This window comes from Cnephaeus nilssonii, assembly GCF_951640355.1.
Source record: "Cnephaeus nilssonii genome assembly, chromosome: 1".
Lineage (NCBI taxonomy): Eukaryota > Metazoa > Chordata > Mammalia > Chiroptera > Vespertilionidae > Cnephaeus > Cnephaeus nilssonii.
The window spans coordinates 70,924,118-70,950,768 of NC_137072.1; the positions used below are offsets into that span (position 1 = coordinate 70,924,118).

Genomic DNA, 26,651 nt, shown 5'->3' on the forward strand with positions numbered 1-26,651 from the left:
AGCATTTGGTGTAATATGACTATACCCTCATCCCCACCTTCAAATTGAGAGATACAGAGACTTCCAAGGTAGTCTAATCTTGTTGCAGATGTGACTTTTGTTGTTAGTGCTTTGGATGAAGTGCCAAAGCTAGATTATCACATTGTTCTCACATTTGTTGAAATATCAACTTCATTGTTGGGAGATAGAGCTTGGAAAATCGAAAAAATGGTAAAATACTTGGGGGCTATTTAACTATTGGGTTTTAAGTTTCCAGGTTAGAAATTCAACAAACAATATAATGGTTTCATATATATTTTATGCTCAGATAGGTACTGAAGTTGATAAAAAAGATACAAGTATTAAAATCAGACCTGAACATAATTATAAAATCAGTTGACCAAATATTAAATTCTTAAATGATAAGACTGATTTATCTAGATTAGATTCTGACCATGTTTTCATTGTTTTAGTCAGCACTTTCATGCTTTTTGGTGTTACAAATGAAGTGCTGGTGATTATATTTTAAAATTACAGCCCAGCCGGAGTGGTTCAGTGAGGTCATGGTTTGACTCCTGGTCAGGGCACATGCCTGGGTTGTGGGCTCGATCCCCAGGGTGGAGCATGCAGGAGGCAGCAGATGAATGATTCTCATCATTGATGTTCAATTTCTCTCTCCCTCTCCCTTCCTCTCTGAAATCAATAACAGTATATTTTTAAAAATTATAAAGTGCTTTGCCTCTCCTTTTCCTATGCTCCTTCGTGTCTTCAGTTCTATGTTTACTGGCATATGAACTTCCATTAAGAGCACTGTCTTCGGTTGATTTTGCAGAGAGAGCCCCAACTCCATAAGCATGTCCCCCTCTTTTCTCTACTCCACATCACCTGTCTCTGCCATTACTCCCATGATGTATAATGACAGAGATGTGTGCTGTCCTCACCTCCAGGTAATCTCATTCCAAGGCACCAGGAGCTGTTTTATAAAAACCCTGCGTTTGCTGGAGTAAGGTTGCCTGAAATCAAGGAAATGGAACCTCTTGAAAGACGCTATCCCAAGCTCCCTGAAGTTGTCATCGATTTAGCAAAGGTAACCATACTTTTTCTTTCACTTTCTGACAGGGAATTTATATTTCGGAAGCTTGGCTTTCTCTCTCTTTTTTTTCTTGTTTAGTTGATCATTTAGGTCAACAATTTCGTGTGTATGTGTATTTCACTGAAAATTTCACCTAAGAAATCATTTAGTGTTATCTAGCATGTTTTAAGTGTGAAAACATCCTCATAGAGATGTTTTTAATGTTTAACATTTAAAGTGTAAGCCTTGTTTAAATGGAAAAGGAAAATAGAGTAAGAAAATAAAAAGAAGGGCAGAGTAGTAGGAAAATTAATTAAATTAAATGGCATAGGATCATGACCTGCGGTGTATTGTTAAACCAATAAGAATACATACTACACTTGATCTGAGCCAAAAGGCCGAGAGGTGATCTATTGTGTATCCCACTGAGCCACTGGATTTGCTGAAGCTAATTTGCATATCATCATCACCTTTGCCTTGTGTTTGATTGAGGTAGATATTAGGGAGAGTCCCAATGGATCGAATTGTCTTTGAAAGTGGACATTTTGGAATTATTAGCTCAGAAAAATTTTTGTTAGGATTGTCCTAAAGTATTGATTAAATAAATATCTCTAAAACACACAGGATCGCCGAAACTGGTTTGGCTCAGTGGATAGAGCGTTGGCCTGCGGACTGAGGGGTCCCAGGTTCGATTCTGGTTGGGGGCATGTGCCTTGGTTGCGGGCACATCCCCAGTGGGGGGTGTGTAGGAGGCAGCTAATCGATGTTTCTCTCTCATTGATGTTTCTAACTCTCTATCCCTCTCTCTTCCTCTCTGTAGAGGATCAATAAAATATATTTTAAAAAATAAATAAATAAAACACACAGGATCACATAACATTTATCTAAGTTATTTTATTATTATTATTTTTAGTTTTCTATATAATTCATTAAAAAAGGTTAGTGAGCCCTGGCTGGTTTGGCTCAGTGGATAGAGCTTCGGCCTGCGGACTGAAGGATCCCAGGCTTGATTCCGGTCAAGGGCACATGCCCAGGCTGTGGGCTCCATCCCCAGTGGGAAGCGTGCAGGAGGCAGCTGATCAATGATTCTCTCTCATCATTGATGTTTCTATCTCTCTCCCTCTCCCTTCCTCTCTGAAATCAATAAAAATATATTTTAAAAGAAAGTTTAGTGTGCTTATAACTAATTATAGTAAGTTCTTAGAATAACACATTTCTAATTTTCTCTATAATCTAACACATGCAAATATTTTTCATTGAAACCTGCTTTATGATCAATCTATAAAGAGACTTAAAGGGAATAAAAATAAAATTATTGTCTAACTTATGGCCCTTATAGTAGAATCATATAACTTTTAAAACATTTTATTACAGAAATTTTCAACAGAAAAGAAAGAATAGCAATAGAATGTAGCCTCGTATACTTGTCATCTAGCTTCAACAATTAACAAACTCTAGACAATCTTTATCATCTATCTACACCCTCAGCACCTTTTTTTTGAGCATTTTGAAACAAATTGCAGATACTATATTTTTTCACTTATAAATACCTTAATTATATGTAGAACTTTTCTTGTTCATTTAAAGCTACTTATTGTGTCCCTTTTATTTTTACTAACATTGAATGATTTCAATTAGTCAGAACAAGACCTGCATTACAATAGAATCTATGTAAAGTACCTAGCACAATAATAAGCACAGAGCAGGTCCTTTCCCTCCCATTCTGCAAGGGCTTTAACATTTCACCATAATTCCTTAGTATCATAAAACATCTAATCAATGCTCAAAGTTTCATTGATTTTCTCATAATTTCTTTTTATAGTTTAAATTAGGATTCACATAGAGTCTACATATTAATCAGTTAACTTCTTTTTTTAAGGAGGTTATATCTTTTTTTAAAAAATGTTTTATCAATTTCAGAGAGGAAGGGAGATGAAGAGAGGGATAGAAACCTCCGTAATGAGAGAGAATCATCAATTTACTGCCTCTTGCATGCCCTCTACTGGGGATTGAGCTCCCAACGGGGGCATGTGCCGTGACCAGAAACGGAACCATGAACTCCTGGTTCAACGCTCAACCACTGAGCCACACTAACTGGGCTAGTTACCTTTTTTAAAAAGATTCTTAATTTACAAACTCATCTTCATCTCTTTTTGTTTTGTCTGCTTTAACCTTGCTACTTATTTGTTGAAGAAACTAGGTTGTTTGTCCCTTAGAATTTCCCATATAGTATAGTTTAATAATGTTCCTCTGTGTCCTGTATTTCTTATAAACTCATAGAGCTAGAGCATGATCAGAATGTCTGGTGGTCTTTCTTTTTGTGATATTAGCAACCTTTGGTCATTGTCTAGATTTGTGACTTATTCTTTATAATTTATCATAGATGTTTAAATTCATGACTATAAGGATGTATTTTCTATATTTAGACATTTAAATGTGGTTAGATTTTTTTAATAAAATATGAGCTACATGTTTTTCTTTTGGTTTTCCAGAAATGCTTACATATTGATCCAGACAAAAGGCCCTTCTGTGCTGAGCTCCTGCACCATGATTTCTTTTGTATGGATGGATTTGCTGAACGGTATAGTACTGGCTCATGTTTTCCAGGTCTGCCCAGCCTAGAGTTGAAATAAGTTCTCCATAATAGTAACAGACAGTATTTCTCTACCCAGCTGCTTTTATAGGATCTCATATATTTACCACCCTACCTCCATTCATCCTTAGCAGCCATGGAATTTGTGGGAGTGGTCTCCTGTACTCACTAACTTAGGGCTCTTGGTTTTCACGAAGCAGTCACTTCCGGCTTTTATTCCTGTCTTCCTGTGGTAACAGGTATCACTCAGGTCACTGATTTCTATGTTGCTACCAGTTGTATGATGCCATAATCTTGGGTGCTGATGCATTTTGCAAAGGTACCATCTCCTGTTGTTGCCAAACTCATACCACACCCAGTCCTATGACCCCGCTGACACTGCTGATGTGCTGGAGACCTTGGTGTGCCAAACCTGTGGGTGCCAGAGCTGTTGGCATGTTCTCTTGTGCTGTTTGAGCTACGGGCATCAGTATAGCTGAGAAAGCAAAAATATAGTGAGATGAGTGGTAATGCTTTATATTTTTACAAGTCTAGTTAATATCTAGCTTAGTAAAAGACATATGGGTTCTCATATTTGCTTCTAATTTCAGTAGTTGTGATATGTTGTGTTGTTTGAAATATATGAAGAAACCCTGACTTCATACAAATATGTTGTTGGGAACTGGAAGAATATTTTACTAGCTTTTTTAGATAATTGTGCGCATTCTTCTTTGATCCCGTACCAAAAACTTTGATGCTATACTAAAACTTACAGTGGTAGTACTTAAATGTTGGTTGTGGAATCTGAAACCACATCAGTGAGCTTTTTTAACCCAGTTACATTAAAATCTCACACTTTGAATATAGGTCTTTTACCCATGTATACTTTTGTAATAACATACATTAGTCATTTGGAAAATATTGTTTTGCTGTTATGCAGATCTTTAAAATATTGACCTATTTCATTATGCCACATTCAAAAAACCACATTCAGAAAAGTCTCATCAGAAAAGTCTTTAAATATTGGGAATTTGCTCAGCTCAAAGGAGTGGATACAAATTTAACAGAATTCCAATTTTGCATAAAATTTTGAATTTTATTAACACAAATATTACCAGTTGTTTTCCTTGAAGTGACAAGCTCCTTCGTTCACTTTTTAAAAGAGAATATATGCTAAATACCCCCTTTGAATAACAATAGCTCTTCTGTCAGTCTTTCTTTCAAGTAAAAATGTTCCAAGAAAAGGTGGCTAGTTTAGTTTGTATCGCAAACAATCACACAGTGCTTTCCTTAAGATAACCATTGTGCTTCAGTTTGCAGAAGTTCTTTTTGCATATTGCCATATTGTCACACAGAACATGAAAAAGGCATAAGTTCAAGGATTTAGATTTAATAAAATTAATACTTTTTTACTGCTTTATCAGGGACATCCTTAAATACAACTCTCTCTCTCTCTCTCTCTCTCTCTCTCTCTCTCTCTCTCTCTCTCTCTCTCTCTCTCTCTTTCTCTAACTGAGAATGTGTGGCTATGAAGAATACAGCGACTGCTAGTGCAGTTCGGCGCCACTGTTGCTTTCATCAGCGCAAATGTTATCAGGATGAAAAGGAAGTCATCTTCCTCTTAAGAATAGCTTTGGCCTTTTGAACCTCCTGAAAGGTTCTTAGTGATTCCCAGGGGTATGCAAACTACCTTTTGAGAACTGCTAATGGAGGCCATAATTTTTCTCATTTTAAATAACGCAATCTAGTTTAATAGTCAATTTTTAAAAATAGATATCTTGAAAACCATTTTTCCCCCTTGATTTATCTGTCTCACACAATTTTATTTTGTTGACAAATGTATTTTTATGTAGGTTCTCTCAGGAACTACAGTTAAAAATACAGAAAGACGCCAGAAATATTTCTTTATCTAAAAAATCCCAAAACAGAAAGAAGGAGAAGGAAAAAGATGACTTTTTAGGTGAGGAGAGAAATACTCTTGTGGTGCAGGTAAGTGTCCATGTTTTGATGTCTATTAAATTTAAATTTATTATGTTGGATGGTGAAAAAAAGGAAGGTTAAAATATTTTCTGATGGGGAATAAGTTTATTTTTAGCTTCTTCATAAAAATGTATTTTTTCTGTAGACGTTGCCTGTTTAAAAAATCTTAACATATCATGTAGTGAGTGCCTACTGTGTACCAGACTGTGTAGGAAATCATACTCATTCAAGAACATTTAGACACACATGTGAGTATCCACATACCAATACATGAACACAAACACACATGAACACCATTTTCCCCCCTTAAATAATAGAAGAGAAAATATCGCCCTAGCCGGTTTGGCTTGGTGGATAGAGCGTCGGCCTGTGGACTGAAGGGTCCCAGGTTCATTCCGGTCAAGGGCACATGGCCTGGTTGCAGACTCGATCCCCAGTGGGGGGCATGCAGGAGGCAGCCAATCAATGATTTTTCTCTCATCATTGATGTTTCTGTCTCTCTCCCTCTTCCTTCCTCTCTGAAATCAATAAAAATATTTTTTTAAAAAGAAGAAGAGAAAATACCATTGTTAGAATTTTATATAAAGTAGAGCATTTTAAAATTGAGATTTGAGTATTGAATTTATTTGAAGTTTACTTTCCCTGGTATGTTATCCAGAATTGGTTCTTGGTAAGGTAATTCAAATCCACCACCAACCACTCCTGTTTTCTCACATGAACCAAAAGAAAAGACTTTCAATTTTGTGTTTCCTGACTCTAAATATATAGGAACAAAAGTGGGCATGCCTTCAAACAGAAGGTCAAATTACAGCGGGAAGGTTAGGGAGAGGTGGGGGAGGTAAGAGATCAACCGAAGGACTTGTATGCAAGCATATAAGCATAACCAATGGACACAAAACTCGGGGGGGGGGGGGGTGAGGGCATGTATGGGAGTGGGGTGGGGGGAGGGCAATGGTAAGATATATACACATATAATTCCTTAATAAAAAAATGAAAGAAAAAAAGTGGACATGCTTGATTTCTCTTCCACATTTCTCCCCACTGAAATATTTATAAACTAGATACATGTATCATGTAAATCTGAGGTGTACAGGACATGGCAAACATAGGTTTACAGGTGTGAGTATGTGAAACAGAGTTTATTCTTGTATTATTATTTATTAATTACTGTATTATTTTCCATATGAACAACTGTAAACCTACTTTACCCCACCCTGTACACATCAGAGCTAGTGTAAATTGCATTTCTATTCAAAATAAATGTCTGACTGAGAATCTTGGTTTTAATTTTAATTCCATAGGTAGATAAAAAAAACCAGAGGCACAAAAAGGTGATGTCTATGGAATTCTGGTTTAGTGGACAAGTACTTTATAGGTAGAGGTGATTTTTCATTATCCTCAGATCATTAATGTTATTAACATTTTTATTATTGCTCAGGATTCCAATGCTGACCCCAAAATTAAGGATTCTAGAGTATTAAAGATAAAAGGGTCAAAAATTGATGGAGAGAAAGTTGAAAAAATCAGTCGAGCTTCAAATGTCAGCTGTCTCCATGACAACGGGACTAGCCACATCAAAACAGTGCCTTCAACAAGCCTTAGAGATTGCAGCAATGGCAGTGTGGACCACACAAGGAATCCAGGCATGGCTATTCCTCCACTTACACACAATCTTTCTGCAGTAGCTCCTGGTATTAATTCTGGAATGGGGACTATCCCAGGAGTTCAGAGTTACAGGTATGAATTAAGAAAATAAGGACAAAAGGTTGTTTAAGGATATATTTGCAAATTTGTAAGTGATTGTCATTTCAGCCCCATTGTGTTACTCTCAGGCTTCTGGATACTGTTCATTCTTGTCAGGTTGTTGTTTCAAAAGACTTTCTGGCCTATATAATGAAGATTATTAGCATTTGGTCAAAAAATTAACCTGAGTCCTAAGAAAGTAGGGCTGTATTGTTTAAGGTGAAGAGAATATACAGCTATTTATTCTAATAACTTGGAAGGAGGTTGTCATAACAAAAGAAGTAATTGATTTTCAAGGTCTGTTTCTGCATTTTATGGCTACAGGCATTTAGGGATACAATGAAGCTCCTTTGGGGAATTTTGCTTAAAGAAGGTAATTTGTTTGATGGGAGTTGGGGACTGGGTAGGAGGCATGAGTATAGGACAGAATGTTTTACCAGATCTGTGCGCACAGTGTATTTAAGAACAGGCATTAAATGCTGATTAAACTGCATGTCACTTGGTGCTATGTAATTTGGTTTTGTGCTTGAAAAATAATTACTGTTGGTTCTAACTTAATTTTTTTTGTCCTTGTTACAGAGTGGATGAAAAGACCAAGAAGTATTGTATTCCATTTGTTAAACCAAATCAACAGACTCCATCAGGCATTTATAATATTAACATGACCAAACCAGTAAGTGATCTGTTTTCAGTGGTAGAAGAACAAGCTAAGTAATTTCTAGACTTTTATTAATATTAAATATAATAGTGAAGAACTGAGATTTTTATTTGAGGACAAATCATAAAATGGAAGCTTAATTATGCAGGTATCTTTCCAGTCTGCCATAATCATAAATGTGAAAGACTTAAAGTTTAAATAAGTTTTAGAAAGTAATATCAGTCTGGAACTTAAAATGTAAGATTTTATTAAAATGACATCTGTTTTAATTCTTTAGGCAACAGTAAATTTTCTTAACCTAATGCTTGGTGATCAGTGTTGTTGTTGTTGTTGTTTTAGAGTAGAGAAGATAAATGGTCTTATCTCACCCACACTAGGATTTTGGTAAAAGTATTCTGTTTCTTCATTTAACAAATATTTATTGATTACCTATTATGTATAAAACACTGGAAATGAATGAGTCAATCTTTCTCTCCAAGGAACTCTTGGTTTAGTAGAGGATCAGCAAGTTAAAGCATAGATTGTAATAGAAGCATGTACAAGGTTCATATGTCTTCTGAAGCTTCAGAGGAGCATTTTTATGCTCAAGATAGCTTCTTTTTAAAGTTAAATCATCATCACTCTTCCACTCAAAACCCTCCCTTGGCTTTTCATTTCTGAGTAAAGACCCGAGTTCTTGCAGAGTCTTTACGTCCCTATCCCTCTGTCCCATTCGCAGCTACTCTCATTCTTGATCAATCTATTCCAACCACACTGATTTCCTTGTTATTCCTGCAACATGGTCAGGCATGCTCCCACATTTAGGCTTTTGCACTTGCTTCTTCCTCTGCTTTGGAACATTCTCCAGATAATCCAGAAAACTTGCCTTTTCTCTTCCTTGGCTTACATGAAACCTTATTATGAGGTCATCCCTAAAATGATAACTCATTTTGTCTCCCATTACTTCCTATCCTCTCACCTTGCTTAATTTTTTCCCCAGTATATATATTTGACGTCCTCTACATTCTTTTATTTATATACTAGAGGCCCGGTGCATGAAATTCGTGCACGGAGGGGGGTTGTCCCTCAGCCCAGCCTGTACCCTTTCTAATCTGGGACATCCCTCTCACAATCCAGGACTGCTGGCTCCCAACTGCTTGCCTGCCTGCCTTCCTGATTGCCCCTAACCGCTTCTGCCTGCCAGCCTGATCACCCCCTAACCACTCCCATGCCAGCCTGTTTGCCCCCAACTTCCCTCCTCTGCCAGCCTGGTCACCCCTAACTGCCCTCTCCTGCAGGGTTGATCACCTCCAACTGCCCTCCCTTGCAGGCCTGGTCATTCTCAACTGCCCTCCCTTGCAGGCCGGGTGCCTCCCAACTGCCCTCTCCTACTGGCCATCTTGTGGTGGCCATCTTGTGTCCACATGGGGGCAGGATCTTTGACCACATGGGGCAGCTATATTGTGTGTTGCAGTGATGATCAATCTGCATATTACTCTTTTATTAGATAGGATAGAGGCCTGGTACAGGGGTGGGGGCCAGCTGGTTTGCCCTGAAGGGTGTCCCTGATCAGGGTGGGTTTCCCTTGGGGCGTGGGGCGGCCTGAGCGAAGGGCCTGTGGTGGTTTGCAGGCAGGCCACGCCCCCTGGCAACGAAAGCGGAGGCCCTGGTATCTGGAATTTATTTTCCTTCTACAATTGAAACTTTGTAGCCTGGAGCGGAGCCAAGCATGGTGCTCCCTCCGAGGCCTGCAGCCATTTGTGTTGGGGTTATAATTGAAACTTTGTTGCCTTAAGTGGGTGGACCCGGCCAGGGTGTGTGGAAAGCTTTGCTTCCCCTGTTGCCGCCGGCAACCCTGGCCTGCTCTCTCAAGCTCCATTCTGCCGCCATTTGTTTGAATTTGTTTACCTTCTATAATTGAAACTTTGTAGCTTGAGTGGAGGCTTAGTCCTGCAACGGCTGGCAGAAAGCTTGGCTTCCTCTGTTACCTAGGAAACCTTGCTCTCTGTGGCTGTAGCCATCTTGGTTTGGGTTAATTTGCATGCTCGCTCTGATTGGATGGTGGGCATGGCTTGTGGGCGTGTCAGAGGTATGGTTAATTTGCATATTTGTCTATTATTAGATAGGATTGTCTGTCTCCCTCACTAAGATGTAAGCTTCCAAGGCAGGGATTTGTGCTTTGTTTCCTCACTGCTCTCCCTCACACCCAGAACAGTGTCTAGCAAATTGAAACTGCTTAAGAAATGCAAATGAATTCTGCCAGGGAAAGGGAGGTATGAACGTATTCCCCAAAAAAGTATTTTTCTCACAAATGTTCCTTCTCTACTTCTTTCATTATCCTCAGTGCTGAAAATTATAGCCTTTCTTTTTCATCTCTCCTGATTTAGACATTATATTTGCTTGTTTTTAAGTTTTTCTTAGGCTACAATATCTGTACCCGTCGTGCTTTCCTTTTGATATAGCCTCCCTTTTGATTTCTCTGTGGTTATTTTGTGTTTTACATTCCCACTCTGCTTTGAAGATTCTTTTGCTCAGCTAGGCTATTCCAAATAGTTGGCTCAATACCATTTTTCTGGAATTGATATCAGCCTTCTTTCAGGCATTGCATAACCATCACTGGCTAGTAATTTTAGATCTTATTTCTGTTTATCCTTCTTGGAACAGGCAATTAAAAAAGGAGGTAAAGATTAGTGGGGGGAATATCCACTGGAAAATTAATGGAAGCAGAGCTAAGCCTAAACTTTCTTCAAGTTCTTGGTTGAAGATCAATAATAAATATATTATTATAAACATCTTTTATGCATTTTACTTGCCACTGTTTGACTATGTAAATATGGTAGTTTGGACGTATTTATTCATTTATTTGTTTATTTATTTATTTTTGCATTTGCAGATAATTTTTTTGAACTAATTATTCTATTTTGTAGCTGACTTGAGCCAAGAGCCTTAGTACTTATTCTATTAAAAGAACAAACAGAAACATCCAAAAGAAAGAAACGCAAACTCTCACTTCAGGACTTTTGAAGACTTTGTGGGAGGCAGAGTGGCATAATTCACAGAATATTAAATTTGAGACATCAAGGAACCTCAATGGCTTAACACTGTCATTATAAGTGTTTATGTGTATAGTTCATTATACATACATACATATGTAAAACACATGTATGATTTCATTATATAGAGGTGTGTGTGTTTTTAAGAAAATCACACACTGTATATATTACCTGTTCTGAAAATGTAGAAAAGAATATAGACTTTCTGTCATTCTCAAATGAAACAGAAAAATGTCAAATCCATAAAGGTGCAGAGTTGAAGTGCTCCTACTATTCTTCACTTTATTATTTCTCAGACTTTATCAACTATGAAGTAATAATATTAAGATTTGGAAAATAATTGAAGTTGTAATTCAATACTTTTTTGGGGAATATGTTCATACCTCCCTTTCCCTGGAAGAATTCATTTGCATTTCTTGAGCAGTTTCAACTTGCTAGACACTGTTCTAGGTGTGAGGGAGAGCAGTGAGGAAACAAAGCACAGATCCCTGCCTTGGAAGCTTACATTTTTATTTAACAACTGTGTAACTAGGAGATAGTATGTGGTAACTCTGAGGAGCAGGACAAGGACAAATGTTTTTAAAATGAGCAGCAAGATTATGTTGGAAAAGCAAAAAACAACCTAGGACATGTGATATACATGGCAAGATAAACTGCTCAGAATTAAGCAACTATATGCTGAAAAGCTCAGCAAGTGTCCTAAGGCCTGACCTTACTGGCCTGATGCCCATCTGCTAACCTTTTACTGATTGCCCGGACTTACCTGAAGGCTGGGAGAGGGAGAAGGAGAAACTCATATCAACCAGTAATCTCTTGGTAGCAATTTTAATACATTTACTGAGGGAGAGGTTTGAAATAACTAGGTGAAATTGTTTCTTTTGTGTTACTTACGTTTTTCAAATATTGTATTATTCCAGATCTTCAAATCCATACATTTTAGGCTATGACTACAGTAGTTAGAAAAGGGGCAAGCCCAGTTTACCTGGAAGCTAATTCATTTGTGTTAATCATTCTGATGATATTAGATCACTAGTGAAAAGAGCCTCCTTCAGGCAAATAAGAAAAGAAGAGAATACGCAAAGACAGATGTCCATTTGCCTGAATTAAACTATAATCATCTCCCTGAACTGAGAGCCTTGGAAGGCATAGGTATGTTTACAATGCTTTTACCTTGTCAGCCCTTTTGTTTGCATTGTTTAAAATGTATGTGAAATGATCAGAATATCAAAAACTCATACATGTATGTTAAATGAACAGAATATCAAAAACTCATAGTAATTTCACATTTTTATGTATGTAAATATGTATAACAAGTACTACATACAAAGGGACAGATACAGAATGTGAAATACTAACAAAAATGTCTTTTTTTTTTCACTGTGCTTATGGTTATTTTTGTGCAGCTCGAAATTCCAGGCAAATGAGGAAAGAGAACAAAAATCTTTCAGAATCTCAAATTCCTTCTCTGGCTGCTATTGACTTGCATGCCTCCAGTGTTACACTGCATCAGGTACAGAAATTCTCTGTAGGTTGTGTGGAGCTCCGGTGTCTCTCATATTTCCTGTTCAAGTTCCTTAGGGAGAGTTTGCTCTTAAGGATTGGGAAGGTTTATTGGTGGGATCTATAAAATTTTGCTTGTTAAATTGTGTATTATGGTTCATTAAACTTAGTATCTCTATGACATATTCTATATAATAAAACCCTAATATGCAAATCGACAGAACAGCGGAACGATCGGTCACTATGATGCACACTGCCCCCCCCCCCCGCCGCCCCCCCGAGAGGGAGGCAACCGGCAGTGGTGATGGGGGGGGGCGGCCGGTGGGTGCCGGGGGCGGGGGGTAGGCGATCACCCTGCCCACCGATCTCCCTAAAGATGGCCCTGATTGCTGGCCAGACCTAGGGACCCTACCCTATATATTGGGAACAGTCTCTTAGATTTAAAAATTAAAACCTGGCAAGGCTACTCTAACACTGAAAAAACAGGATGATGCAGCGATGACATGCATGGACTCTGACTTGCACATTTTGTGGTCAGTCCTGATTCTGACACTTACAACTGTGTGACCAAGCCAATTACTTAACTTCTCTCTGCTTCAGTTTTTCCACCCATAAGATGGGGAAAATGGTAGTACTGCCTCAGAAGGATCATGTTATATACTACTTTTTATAATCAGGGCAAAAAAATGTAGCTGTCCATACAACAGCAAGATGCCTTTCACCTGTATGAAAAGTATGGTCACTGGTGCATGCAGCATCCTGGATTGTGAGAGGGATGTCTGACTGCTGGTTTAGATCCGACAACCCCCGAGGGGTCCCGGATTGCGAGAGGGCACAGACTGGGCTGAAGGACCATACCCCCCTCCCCCATGCACTAATTTCATGCACCGGGTCTCTAGTATGTTTATATTAACATTTCACAGTTTACAGTAATCAATGTTTTGTGATTAAAAATGTGTGTGTGTGTGTGTGTGTGTGTGTGTGTGTGTGTGTGTGTGTAGCCTAATTATGGCTTTTATATAACTACAGGTTTTGTTGTAGCTTATAGTATTTCACTGCATTAGCCCCAAAATTATAATCTATCTTTCAAAGAGTATAACTCTGAAACTGTTTTTATTCCTTTAAAATGTATTGTCTGACACTTTTCCCCAAGATGATTCACTTCATCCATGTTAAAGATTTGCTATTACTACAGTCATCTTTTTCTATAATTTCTCTTAGCTCTTAAGACTATTTATGTTTCTGCTACTTTTTTAAAAAATATATATTTTATTGATTTTTTACAGAGAGGAAGGGAGAGGGATAGAGAGCTAGAAACATCAATGAGAGAGAAACATCAATCAGTTGCCTCCTACACACCCCCTACTGGGGATGTGCCCGCAACCAAGGTACATGCCCTTGGCCGGAATCGAACCTGGGACCCTTGAGTCCGCAGGCCGATGCTCTATCCACTGAGCCAAACCGGTTTCGGCTGTTTCTGCTACTTTTATAGCAACAACAGTCATATCGCTCATTTTCACATTGAGGAAACCGGCAAATTTTTAAATCTCCTGAGCCAACCAGAACTTGCTACAAACTTTGGATATGTATCATTGTACTTCACTTTTACTTTTCCAGATTTCTCACCTTTGCTTGATGCTTGGAAACTTTTGTTTTAGAGTGAAATTCTCCATTCTCATTTTTTAAGCATTTCCATTTAATTTAATAGAGAAACTCTATGTTGCTTCTTTATCTATGTGAATACCCTTTTCTCCTTAACTATGTTACTCCTTAAATAATTTTGTAGAGCTCTCTAAACAAGGGGAATAATATTGTTGAGGATAAATTACAGAGACGGTTACCCAGTGATACTGAGAAAAAGGGTTTATTGACTGCTGTTGCTTTGCCTTATCTCTTGCTGACAATTTCTGTAGCAACATTATCAAAACTAAACAAATTCCTGTTGTATAAAGATGAATCACTGTCACAGATTTAACATCTGGTAACTATAGAGTCTCAATAAATTCCTTGCATACTTTTAAACTTAAATTTAATGTGCATTTTAAAGGTGCAGAATTTTTCATTTGCTCTTAGAGAGTGCACTATGGTCCAAAAGCACTTTTCAGGGTTGACATAACCAAATCTAGTTTCAGTCAATGGAAGAAAAGGTTTTTATTTGTTGTTTTGAACTAATCTTTTTTTAATATGTTTTTATTGATTTTAGAGAGAGAGGAAGGGAGAGGGGTAGAGAGATTGAAACATTGATGAGAGAGAGAAACACCGATCGGCTGCTTCCTGCATGCCCCCTACTTGGTTTGGGACCTTCACCCAGGGCATGTGCCCTGACCAGAAATCACACTGGTTACCTCTTGGTTCAGGGGTTGATGCTCATCCACTGAGCCATGCCGGCTGGGCTGAACTAATCGCTTTATACATATAAACTGGTTCTGCATGTTTAGTCTCAAGTTACTTGCTTAATTTCCAGTTGTATTTAAACTATAATAAAGGAGAAAGTCGGTGTAACAAAAATCACAAATTAGCCGAAACCGGTTTGGCTCAGTAGATAGAGTGTCGGTCTGCGGACTGAAGGGTCCCGGGTTCGATTCCGGTCAGGGGCATGTACATTGGTTGCGGGCACATCCCCGGTGGGGGGTGTGCAGGAGGCAGCTGGTTGATGTTTCTCTCTCATCGATGTTTCTGGCTCTCTGTCCCTCTCCCTTCCTCTCTGTAAAAAAATCAATAAAATATATTTTAAAAAATCACAAATTAACACCAAAATAACATGAGCTTATGTACAGAAAATCTGAAGGAAAGAGAAACACCAGAAGACTGAAAGCAAAAGACCTTCTGGTAGGCGGTGTGACTTGCCCTGCACTCTTACTTTATTTTTAAGAATACATTGAACTATGTTTCATTTCTGTACATAACACAAAACTTTTCACCTTTATAAAAGTCTATTTGTACCTTTTGGAAAAATCTGTAAGATAGATTTTTGTAAGTAAAGTGTTGCATAATCCCTCGCCCGCCCCCCCCCCCCCGCACACACACACACTTATACATGTTATGTACTTATGCACACAACTACATGTTTTTTCCTGTAAGCATGGTTTTAGCTTTATCCCACAAATTTTGATATGCTGTTATTACATTATCATTCAGTCCAAACATTTTTTTTATTTCCCACGTAATTTATTCTTTAACCCATGAATTACTTAAAAATGTTTGTTTAATGGTTAGATATTTGGAGTTTCCCTGGGTATTTTGTTATTATCGATTTATAATTTAATTCCATGTGGTTAGAGAATATACTTTGTATGAATTTAATCCTTTTAGATTCATTGAGATGTGTTTTATAGTCCAGCATATGGTCTATATTGGTAAATTAAACTTGTTCCCTTGAAAATATGTGTATTTTTAAAAAAATATATTTTATTGATTTTTTACAGAGAGGAAGGGAGAGGGATAGAGAGCTAGAAACATCGATGAGAGAGAACATTGATCAGCTGCCTCCTGCACACTCCCTACTGGGTATGTGCCCGCAACCAAGGTACATGCCCTTGACCAGAATCGAACCTGGGACCCTTGAGTCTGCAGGCCGACGCTCTATCCACTGAGCCAAACTGGTTAGGGCAAATATGTGTATTTTTTAGTTGTTGGATATAATGTTCTATAAATGTGAAATTAAACTAAGGTGGTTGATAGTGTTGTTCAGATCTCCTATGTCCTTAATGATTTTGTTGTTGTTTACTTCTATCAGTTACTGAAAGAGTACTGTCAAAATCTTTTATGACGATTGTGGAATTGTCTGTTTTTCTCTTTTTTCTGTTTATTTTTGCTTAGTGTATTTTAATCTCTTTTTAATTACATGCACACTTAAATTGTGTTGTCTTCCTGATACATGTCCCTTTTATTATTATGAGATGTCTCTCTTTAACTCTCATAGTACTCTGGGCCTTGAAGTCTATTTTGTCTGAGATTAAAATAGACACTCCAGCCTACTTATACTTATGTTTCCACGGTATATCTTTTTACTTTTGATTTACTTTCAACTATCTGGTTTTTATACAGTGTTCCTTTTGTCAACAGCATATAAGTAGGATCTTTCCTTTGTATCCATTCTGTCAATTCCAATTCTTTTAATTGGAATGTGTATTAGTTTTCTATTGCCGATAAAAATTACTCCAACTAAAAACAATATCCATTTATTATTTCACAGTTTCCATGGGCCAGAAGCCCGGGCCAAGCTGCTTCTCTCCTTCAGAGTCTCACAGGCCGAAATCCAGATGTCAGCAGGGCTGCATTTCTTTCTGGAGGCTCTAGGGGAGAATCCGTTTCCAGGCTCCTTCAGGTTGTTGGCGGAATTCAGTTCCATGTGGTGTGGGACCTGTTTCCTTGTCCCTGTTTCTTTCCTGGCTGATCCCCAGGGATTGTTCTCGACTTCTAGAGGCTACCCACATTCCTGGGAACCATGGCTCAGTTCCACCATCTTCAAAGACAGCAACATTAGCTGGATTTTTTATTTTTATTCTTTGAATCTCTCTTACCTCATCTTCTGCCTCATCTCTCTGACTCACTCTTCTGCTTTTAAGGATGATGTGATTACATTGGGCCCACCAGGATAATCTCTCTACTTTAGGGTCAGCTGATTAGTAACATCAATTTCATGTGCAAAGACCCTTCATACAGAAACTAAATTAGTTTGATTGACTAACCAGGGATAGGCATCTTAAGGGGATATCTTTAGAATTCTGACTAGCACTGAATATTTAGGCCATTAACATTTAATGTGATTATTGATATGTTTGGGTCTAGCTCTGTTTTCTTTTTTTCTTATTTGTTTCTTATTTGTTCCTCTGTTTTCCTTTTCCAGTCTTCTTTCATATTTAAATATCTTTAGTGTTGACTTTTGGGGGATATCTCTTTGTATTATTTTTTTAGCCATTGATCTAGGGGTTACAGTATATATACAGTATATATATGTGTGTGTGTGTACTTATATACACAACTACATGTTTTTATATATATAACTAGAGGCCCAGTGCATGATTTAATCATGCACCTGGTGCACGCGGCGGAGGCTTTCGAAAGGCCTTGTGCCGGAGTAGACAGCCGGCCAGCTCCCCCGCTTTGGCTTTTGATCGCGGGGGAGCTGGCCGGCTGTCCGCCGGTGCACCAGGCCTTCCGAAAGCCTCTGGCGCAGCCATGGCACAGACGCTGAGCTCGCGGCGCCACTGGCGCCGCGAGCTCAGCGTCCTGCTGGCCCAATCAGCTACCCCGGCCACCCTGAGTCCCGCCCCCTGCGCCTCCTGCTGGCCCAATCGTGGGCGTAGCGGAGTGATGGTAATTTACATATTACCATTTTATTATGTAGGATTTTCACAGTCTACTTATAGAAAATATTAGGCCACTTATAAATGTAAAAACCTTGCAAATATATTTCCCTTCCCACCAACCTGAACTTTTTTTGAAAGAATTTTATTTATTTATTCTCACCCAAGGACATACTTGGAGAGAGGAAGGGAGAGAGAGAAACATTGATGTGAGAGAGAAACATCACTTGGTTGCCTTCCATGCGCGATCTACCTGGGAATTGAACCCACAATCTAGGTAGATAAGTGCCCTGACCAGGAATTGAACCGGCAACCTTTTGGTGCACAGGACGACACTCAATCAACTGAGCCACTATGGCTGGGCCACCAACCTGAACTTTATGTTAGAGTTAATCATATATATTTTACTTACATACATTGAAAACTCCACTACACTGTCATACATTTTGCTTTAAGCAGTCATAAATATTTTAAACAATTTATGAGAAAAAAGTAGTCTATATTTTCCTATCTACTTACCATTTCTGTTTTTTCTTTTTTCTTAAAGATTACAGTTTTATTTTCTGGTATTTTCCTTCCACAGGAAAAACTTACTTCTTGCAATTCTTGCAGAGTAGGTCAGATGGTGATAAACTCTTAGTTTTCCTTCATTTGAGAATGACTTTATTTTGCTTTTGTTCCTGAAGTATATTTTTGTTGGATATAAAATTTGAGTTGGTAGGTTGTTTAAAATTTTTTTCTCTCTCAGGACTATAAGGATGTTATTCCTCTTTTCTGATTTCTGTGATTTCTTGGGGGAAATGCTCAGGTATTTGAATAATTATTCTCCTGTATGTAATGTTTTATTTTTCTCTGGCTGTTCTCAAGATTTAATCTTTATCTTTTGTGTTCATTAGTTTGAGTATAATATGTCTAGGCATAGTTGTTGTTTTTTTTTTGTTTTTTTTAATGTATCCTGTTTGGGGTTTTCTGAGCTTCTTAAATCAGTAAACTTATACCTAATTGGGGAAGTTCATAGACCTTATTTTTTCAAAAAATTTTTTTCTGCCACAATCTCTTTTCTCCTTCTGAGATTCCAGTGACATATATGTTAGACCTTTTGGTATTTTCTCACAGGTTCCTGAGGATCTGTTCATGCTCATCAATCTTTTTTCTCTTTATTCTTAAGACTGGGTCATTTCTATTGATCTGTAGTTTTTTGACTCTCTACTTTGTCATTTGCATTCCGCTATTAAGCCCATCCAGTGAAGTTTAAAAATTTCAGTACTGTTTTTTAATACTAAATATCTACTTAGTTCTAGACAGTTTTAGAGTTCTACTCTTCTACTAAGAATTCCTGAGCCTTCATTTCATTATGTCTTCTTTCATCTCATATACCATAGTTATAATGGCTACTTAAAAATAAGTATACAAACACACACACACACACACACACACTATATATATATATTTATCCCAACATCTGGACCACCTCAGGATTGATATTTGTTGATTGACTTGATCACATTTTCCTGGATGTCTTTATGTCCAGTATTTTTGGATTATATCTAGGACATTGTGGATATTATATTGTGTAGCCTCAGGGTTCTGCTATAATACTCTGGAAAACGTTGAATTTTTTGTTTTAGCAGGAAGTCACCCAAGTGTGGTTCACATTGTAAATTCTGCCTTCGCTTCTGTGAGAGGTGGTACAAATATCAGTTCTCTAAGTCTTTCTTATCCTGGTTTGCACCTGTCCTGTACTTGTGTAGTTCAGGAGACTTGTGCAAGTGATTCAAATCTCAGTTTAGTTCTGTAAGCCTTTGCTGTGCTGGTCTAAAGCTCTCCCATGTGCATATCTCAGGAGTTGGACTGAGACTTCTACGGCTAATATACAGAATTAGAGGACCCCTTTTTCTAGTTCTCGTCCCTTCAGAATTCCCCCCATCCTTTTTGGCCTGCAGGGATTCCTTTTCCTGGTTTCTCTGTAAAGATGGGGTTTCTTCCAGTCTTTTAGCCTGCTGCACTTCCTCACTACTCTGGGACTAGGGCAAAGCCACAGGAGGAAAAAACAAAATTGGAAACCTACCCCCACATGAAAGGCCACATCTTCAAATTTTTGACTCCTCTCCTTAATCCTTAGTGGGCTTTTTTTTTCTTTTTTTTTTTTTTGTATTTTCCCCAAATGTTTCTTTCTTTGTTTTGATTGTTTGTTTTAGAATAAGTAGGAGAGGGGGTTTGTAATGGGTTAGTACTGCCCTGGCACATCCAAAGTACACTTTAATATATGTATCAACAAAGAGGTAAAAAAAATAACATCCCCTTACTTCATCTTTTGTGCAAGTAATTTGAGCTATGAATAGTTAATTTTAAACATCTGGTAACTGAACAACAAAAATAGGGGTTTACAGGGAGTGGGATGTATAATGACTAGGAATCTATAATGCTGGATTATGAATTTATAGGTACCAGGATCTCCCCTGCCAGAGGATTCGGAGGCTGATTTACCTTGGATGGAGCACCAGCACTGAATGTCAGTTTGGTTCTGAACGGGGTAGGTTTTCTTCCCCATATTTAAAGCTGTGTAGCCTTTTTTTTGGGAAATATTTTGTATATTTGTAAATATAATGTGAGAAAACAAGTAGGATAGAAATCTAGAAAGATTTTATGTAAAATATTTGGTGGCATGTATTCCTCCTGTGCTTTTAGATGCTGCTCTAGCGCTTGAGATGACATTCTCTTGGAACAAAAGTGCTGATATCCCAGGAGGAGATATACATGGTTTTGATCATTTACTTCTGAACTGCCTGCATTTTCTGAGAAATGTTTTGCAGAAGGAAAGACAATGACTCCCAGGTGTTTCAAAGGAAGATTGGGCAAGTGTCCTCCCCAACTGTTACCCATCATCTTTGAAGTCCACTGATGCTATTTCAAGATATATCCAATGAAAGAATAGTGATATGGTTCTTGTTACATGAGTGTATATTTACTATTAGTAGGTTGTGTATTTAAAGGTACCCAAGATTAGCAGTAAGTAAAAAAGGGGAGAAAGATTATAAAAGTTTATGTTACTTATGCATTGAACTTTGTGTGTTACCTGCATTAATGTGTACATTTATTTAGGAGTGTGTTTGGTGGATGTGGGTGCTAAAAACTAGAATCAGTTGAAGAAAATGAAAAAAACTAGGATCAGTAAAAAAAAAAAAAATGTTTTCTTTACCCTAACCTAACTATAAAAACACATTTAAGAATCTTGCTTGTTTCTAGGCTTTAACAAGATATATGCCTGCTCTCTATGGATAGATGTATTTCTTTGGTTTCTGTGATTATAGTTGATGTTTGATCAGTGCATCATGGGAATCTGTCTCTCTGCTGATCTTCTAAGAACCACACTACATGCAAGTTTTGCAAAGAACCCTTTTTATTTCTAACGATTTGGTACAGCCGGGTCTGGACAGTCCTTTGCACTGTGGGATTCGGGGGCTAATGTTCCTGTGAGCAGGAATGTGATTGGGACAAGAGTGGGAAAGGAGAATTTCGTAGGTATACCTTGGAGTTGAATCCTTCTCATTGACAAAAGAGGTGTACATGCAAAATCAGGAAATGGGAAGCAGGGTTACCCACTGACTATGACTGGCTACTCTTCTCTGGGCTGAATCCTGCTGAACTCCCCAGCCCAAGAGGCTTTGGGCACGGGATGAACTTTGTTCTGGACTTTACTCCTATCCACTGGTAGTTTGAAGGTGATATTACATAGAATATCTTTCTAACATCCCAGAGATATTCCTGTCTTCTTATTTCCTCAAACACCTAGGCCTTCCCAAAAGCTTGTAACCAAGGTGCAAAATTATTAACCCACAGGACACACATCTTTCCTAAAACACTGGTCCTCAACTTTTAGGTGGGAGAGTTAAACCAATTTGGCTCTCGCTTTTTCGTTTCTGGGTTTCAAGTCATGCTCTGCATTTATCGTTTTAGAGAATGGTTGTTAAGGGGACCAGAATTTGTGTGGGGTCTTTTGCCTTAACCAATTAATAGTATGTTGTTGTTTTTTCCAAAAGACATTGACTAGAACTTAGCCTAGGAATTTTACTAGCACTTTTCTCTATTACCTACCCTGTGGAGCTTAATATTAAACTTCTAATCATACTTACCTGAGCCTCAAAAGAGTAGGACATTCAGGAGGCAAAATAAGGGGCTGCAATGTAGAAGTCTATGTAGGTGGCTCAATTAAACTTTGATCTTGATTTTGAAACTCTATCTTTAACCTCTGACCAGGTGTTTGACTAGGCCAGGTATGGCTAATATGCTGTGTATAGGCATTAATAGGCCTCAAATTAAAATATTATTATTTTTACTTTGAATTATGTTGTCAACAGCCACCACAGCATAAAAAGCAGACACTACTTAAAAGCCAAGTAGCTGTCCAGTTTATTTTAATGTTTGTTTTATTTAAAGATTGGTGTGAAAATATCACCTCAATGTCTGAGGGTCTAGGATTAGACCTTTTTCATTCTGTATTTGCTCTAGGTATCTTTTATGGATTAAAACATTTTGTGCACTTTAGAATTAAAGAACTAAAAACTATTTACTATAAGTCCAAGTTGAGACTTAAAGCTCGTATTTGGTTAGAACCTTGGAAGAACTACTTGAGAAAGATTTTGCAAATTGGGGCTATAAACCCTGAACTAAAATAATCCTATTTTTTTCAATTTAAGGTTACTTTGTCTTTCCTTACAAGGATATGATTAAGTCACATACTAATAGGAAATATGTATATGTAATGGTGGGTAAATGGGCTTGCTGTGTGTATGTATATTTTACAATTAATAAATATTATATGTTATTGAACTCCATAGATAGTTTTTATTTGCACTTATTTAATTAATAAACTATAAACAATGTATAGAACACTGTATGGTGTTTAACAAATATGTTTGAAATAATCAGTTCTTTTGGGGAAAGTTAGGATATAGGGCTGACAAGTTAATTTTCTTGTACAGCCAGTGATACAAGCCATCTGGTCATCAAGTAACATGTCTTGTAAAGACTACCTGGTAAAGGTGGTGACAGACCCAGGCTTAGAACCTGATTCTCCTGATTGAGAACCCCCTGCTTGGTTAGATTAGCTAGCATCCTATTGAAATGGAAACGTAGAAGATGTGTTGTCTTGTGTGACTCTCTCATTATTGGTTTCTTTATCTTAATTGTGCTAAAATATAAGGCTGGATCTATAAGCAACTGTAAATCAGTTTAGATTGAAAAATGTGACCGACTTGTTTTCTGAGCCCTCCTCAATGTAACCGAGTCACTGGCAGAGGATCCGAAATTCTAGGGTCACTGCTCCTAAAGCTTTAAGTCCTAGTGTATTGGACTAAGTGGATTTTTCTCTATTGCTTTGTATTGTGTTTTTACATTAGAAATGGTCCCCTAACACTATGTGAGTGAAAAATTAGGTTCTCACATTGCTTTTTAAATGGTTTTATTTTTTCTTTTGATTGCTTTAGACATGAACTAATTTGAAAATGTAATGAACATACAGTTTATCTGTTTCTTTTTAAAAAATATTTTTATTGATTTCAGAGAGGAAGGGATAAGATGAAAGAGATAGAAACATCAATGATGAGAGAGTATCATTGATTGACTGCCTCTTGCACGCCTCCCACTGGGATCGAGCCCGCAACCTGGGCATGTGCCCTGACTGGGAATGAAACTGTGACCTCCTGGTTCATAGATTGATGCTCAACCATTGAGCCACACCAGCTGGACTATTTGTTTCTTAACATGTCCTTCTGCGAAATACCTGGCCCCAAATCTTAACATCACTCATTATCACTTGTATGTAATTTGTGTGACTTGTGATTTAGACCTTTGTGTTTATAGATGTTTGGGGATATCTGACATCGAATGTATTATACACTGAGACATTTTCTTCACAAAACAAAAAACCATCCATAAAATGTCATTGCCTTTTGCTCTCAGTGAAATCGGCTCCCCTTCCCCGGCAGATGTAGCCTTATTCAATCCTCTTGTTCTGCTTTGTCATGCAGGGGCATCTCCAGTGGAAGTGAGGAAGGTTCTAACAAAACTTTTGAAAATGTATTGTTGTCTAACATGAATGAAAACAAGAATCAGGAAAATGAAATAAAAATATCTCAATTCAGCCTGTTTTCCTATCCATAGGTTAGGGTAGGATCTTCTATCATTCAAGGGAGCAGGTTTTTATGTCAGTTTATCTTCATTCATCTATCTCCTTGCCTCTGGATCTGGAAAGTGATCTCCATTAATATTGCTGCTAGAATTAAAAACCATCCCTCCCCCCCCATGGCAACAGTGTTTCAGTTGGTTACTTCCCTGTTTTTAGCCTTTTTCCTTGGATTATCATTCCTTTTCTGATATGTATACCTTCTTGTCTGTCTCCCACTAGACATATTTTTAAGTAGAAACATCTGTTTATGAAGTTGCTCCTAGGCACCCGCAGAAGAGTCAGGGCCAGATTCTGAAGGCACATGTGCAAGAACAATACTCAGTGTCACTGCCCACTACGTTTTCTGTGTTTCTGAAGATTGGGAACCACACTTTATCTCTGTTCCATACCATCTAGCAAAGCAATTCCTATGGGACGATAGTAATAATATTCCTTATGAAGGTAGGAATGTTAGTCATATTTTACAGGCAAGGTAATAGGCTCAGAAAGATTAAGGAATTAACTCAGTGTCAGTCGCTCAATAAATGATAGAGCCATGCATGTTTGTTGAAGTAAATATATGGTCATGGTTTTTAGATCTGGAATCAATTAAAACATTTTTTGTTTAGATAATATAAACTCTGGGCGCTTAGACTCCTGGAGCTATACATGTCCTTATCCTCTTAAAAGAGGAAGAAGTGCATTCCTCCAGCCACAAACAAACCTTCGCTCTGATTAAGCCAAATTTGGATATGCTCACCTTGAATCGAGCATGTAGCCCGGGGCATGGCATGTTCTGATTAGTGTGGGCCTTTGTTAAATTCCTTTGTCTGAATTAATAATGGGAGCTAAAGGACATGGGATTATGCTGATTGGTTCAGGCCAATCACAGCCTCCCCATGGAACCACCTGGCTCCTTCAAAGCCCAGGGGGAAGAGAATGGATGCTGGCGAAACCATCGCAATGCTCACCAGAGGTGGACAGTTCGAAGCTGCAAAAGGTATGTTTCATTTTAGATTTTGACTGATTCTTCTGAATTATCCTCCAAAAGTGCTATACCACTTTACATTGTCATCAACACTGTATGAGAAAATCTATTTCCAATATTGGAACTATTTTAGATATTAATAATCTTTATTTTCACCCATTTGATGGGTAAAAATTATTTCGCTTTAGTTTACATTTTCTTGATTGCTACTTGTTATATATACTTCCATATATTTTTCTTATTACTGACTTATAGACCATTTGAGTTCCTTCTTCTGTGAATAAAGATATTATTGGTCATTTAAGAAGCAGATTTTAGCTTGACTATTGGAGATACTCCTCTGTAGATGTGTCTCCTACCTCCTGAAAACAAAGGCAAACACCAGATTCAGATAATACAGTTTGGCTCAAACTATATTGTAGGATCAAAAATTGTTTTGTACTGGGAAATGCAACCTAGTCAGAGGAATGTAGTTTTAATTACACTTTTCTTCTTATTTCGTCTAAAGTAAGGCAGTCAGGTCCCCTTTCTTCTGATGGGTCCTGGAAGGAAAGAAGTTAGTGAGAGACCAGCGCTTCTCCCTCCTCTGCTAGAGGGATGAAGGAGAAGTCAATTCTGCAGGAATGGACAGAAGTTATTTAAGGAGAGTTCTCAAACACCTGAACTTAGGGGTGGCTGTAATCGGCCTTAACATCCATTTCCCTGGGGTGACACCCTAATCCTTTGGCGCTGCCCAGGACAGCCTAGGGCTGCCAAGCCATGCTCCAGGAGGTGGCAGTAAAGCCCCACTCACTATCACCCTTATCCTTCCCAAGGGGAAAAATGCTAAAAACCTGTGACGAATTTGACCTGAGGGGTATTTTCTGTTCCTTTTATCCATGCAATAAATAGCCTTCTTTTTTCCATTTTTAAGGGCCCAATATTAAGGAGTGCTTAATCTATTTGAACTGCAGAGGTATAATTGACATATCACATTATGTAAGTTAAAGGTGTACAATGTGTTGATTTGGTATATTAATAAATTGCAAAATGATTATCACTATAGCATTAGCTAATACTTCCACCCTGGATTTAAGATCTACTCTCTTAGCAACTTGCACATATATAACATAGTATTATTAGCATAATCATCATGCTGTGCATTAGATCCCCAGAACTTATTAACCTTATAACTGGAAGTTGGTACCCTTTGACCAATATCTCCTTATTTCCCCTATCCTCCAGCCCTTGGTAACCACCACACGCTTCTCTGAGTTTGAATTTTTATATTTATTTATTTTAAATATATTTTTATTAATTTCAGAGAGGAAGGGAGAGGGAGAGAGAGATAGAAACATCAATGATGAGAGAGAATCATTGATTGGCTGCCTCCTGCACATGCCCTACTGGGGACAGAGCATGCAATCCCGGCATGTGCCCTTGACTCAAATCGAACCTGGGACCCTTCAGTCTGCAAGCCAATGCTCTGACCATTGAGCCAAACCAGCTGAGGCTGAGTTTGAATTTTTAGATTCCACATATAAGTGATATCATATAGCACTTGTCTTTCTCTCACTTAGCAGTCATAATCCACCAGGGATTATTTTTGTGTGCTCTGGAATTTCATATTAATGGAATCTTGTTGAATGCATTCTTTTGAGTCTGGCTTCTTT

The 26,651-nt window shown here is 37.9% G+C and overlaps 1 protein-coding gene across 2 annotated transcripts in view; it reads left to right on the forward strand.

Moving 5' to 3' along the window:
- The window catches only part of CDKL2 (cyclin dependent kinase like 2), a 33,629-nt gene extending 10,964 nt beyond the window's left edge, over positions 1 to 22,665 (forward strand). The window contains exons 6-15 of one of the 2 annotated variants that reach the window (XM_079771817.1): positions 927 to 1,066; positions 3,544 to 3,632; positions 5,477 to 5,612; positions 7,042 to 7,340; positions 7,926 to 8,019; positions 12,062 to 12,185; positions 12,440 to 12,546; positions 16,732 to 16,863; positions 20,290 to 20,378; positions 20,534 to 22,665. In XM_079771817.1, the coding sequence (XP_079627943.1) occupies positions 927 to 1,066; positions 3,544 to 3,632; positions 5,477 to 5,612; positions 7,042 to 7,340; positions 7,926 to 8,019; positions 12,062 to 12,185; positions 12,440 to 12,546; positions 16,732 to 16,863; positions 20,290 to 20,355 (1,187 nt within the window). In that variant the 3' untranslated portion in view covers positions 20,356 to 20,378; positions 20,534 to 22,665. The remainder of the gene's footprint in view (positions 1 to 926; positions 1,067 to 3,543; positions 3,633 to 5,476; positions 5,613 to 7,041; positions 7,341 to 7,925; positions 8,020 to 12,061; positions 12,186 to 12,439; positions 12,547 to 16,731; positions 16,864 to 20,289; positions 20,379 to 20,533) is intronic. The other variant, XM_079771816.1, reaches the window with a different exon arrangement.
- Positions 22,666 to 26,651: the final 3,986 nt, after the last annotated feature.